General features: G+C 27.4%; 1 protein-coding gene across 1 annotated transcript in view; it reads left to right on the plus strand.

Moving 5' to 3' along the window:
* The window catches only part of LOC106462815 (propionyl-CoA carboxylase alpha chain, mitochondrial-like), a 56,513-nt gene that overhangs the window by 26,725 nt on the left and 28,657 nt on the right, over window positions 1-1,131 (plus strand). Inside the window, exon 8 of the mRNA XM_013922775.2 lies at window positions 320-356. Coding sequence (XP_013778229.1) covers window positions 320-356 — 37 coding nt within the window. The remainder of the gene's footprint in view (window positions 1-319; window positions 357-1,131) is intronic.

Here is a 1,131-nt window from a genome sequence, read left to right on the forward strand (position 1 = left end):
CTTCAGAAGAAGAACAGTCAACTATTCGAAAACACTCGAGTTTTGGGTCTAGTTTTGAAAATATAGCATACTTATCAACTTTGAAAAAAGTTACATGACTAGAATAGAAACTAAATTGTATGTTATTGATATTTTTAATTATGGACATAGACCAATGACATTCTAATAAGATTTTGATAAAAGAACTATAAACCAAAAAACTTTCTTGAGTATAAAAAAATTGAAGTATCACTTCTTGAGCATCTACATATTAAGTTGGGAATAAAAACAACATATAGAAATTATAAATGGAACTATTTAGAATTTTTTTTTTCACTAGGATATTGAAGACTGTATCAAGATAGCAAATGATATTGGTATGTATCAGATTTAAGGTCACTTAAGATATGTTACCTGCTTATGGCAATATTGAATTTAGATAATTTTCAAGAAAGGTTCATGGTCAATTTTTAAGTTTCTCATATCAGTTATATGTAAAAGTTTAATTAATGATGTTAAGATGTTGTCCAAAATATATAAAATTAAATTTTAGCAACTATATTTTCATTTACAAAAATGCTATTATATTTCACATCATTTCATGTGCATGTCAGGAATTTTAGTGAGTTACATTCAAAATTTAAATAAACTACTTTTTTATCATAGTATATCAATAAACTTGGCATAAAAATGTAGCTAACAATTCAAATTTTAGCATTACTTAAGTTTTAAGTTCTTAATTTTATAAGGCAATATAAAAGAAATATCCTCCATTTCCCCCGTTATGAGAATTATGACATTTGCTCTCTAGGTATCTCCTCTTCTCCAATTTATTTACCACCACTCCAAGAAGTATGAAATTTAGCATAAAATACTCATTATAATGTTGTCATTGCTCAGACAAAGCATCATTTTTATAGACTTCAATCTTATTTGGTTACAGAGCCATAAAATAAAAAACGGACCCTACTTGTCATGCCCACCTGTCACATCCTCTTTTTAGCAAATAGCCAGTAGTTCTCTCTGACATTTAATACTGTATTGTTTATAACCACTAGAAAGTGAAGGTTTTAATCTATAAAGTTTCGTATGATATTACTTTGTTTTCTGTCTATTTCACTTCCCATTAAAACTTTATTCCCACAGGAAACA

Source organism: Limulus polyphemus, unplaced genomic scaffold, assembly GCF_000517525.1.
Source record: "Limulus polyphemus unplaced genomic scaffold, Limulus_polyphemus-2.1.2 Scaffold1258, whole genome shotgun sequence".
In the NCBI taxonomy this organism is placed as follows: domain Eukaryota; kingdom Metazoa; phylum Arthropoda; class Merostomata; order Xiphosura; family Limulidae; genus Limulus; species Limulus polyphemus.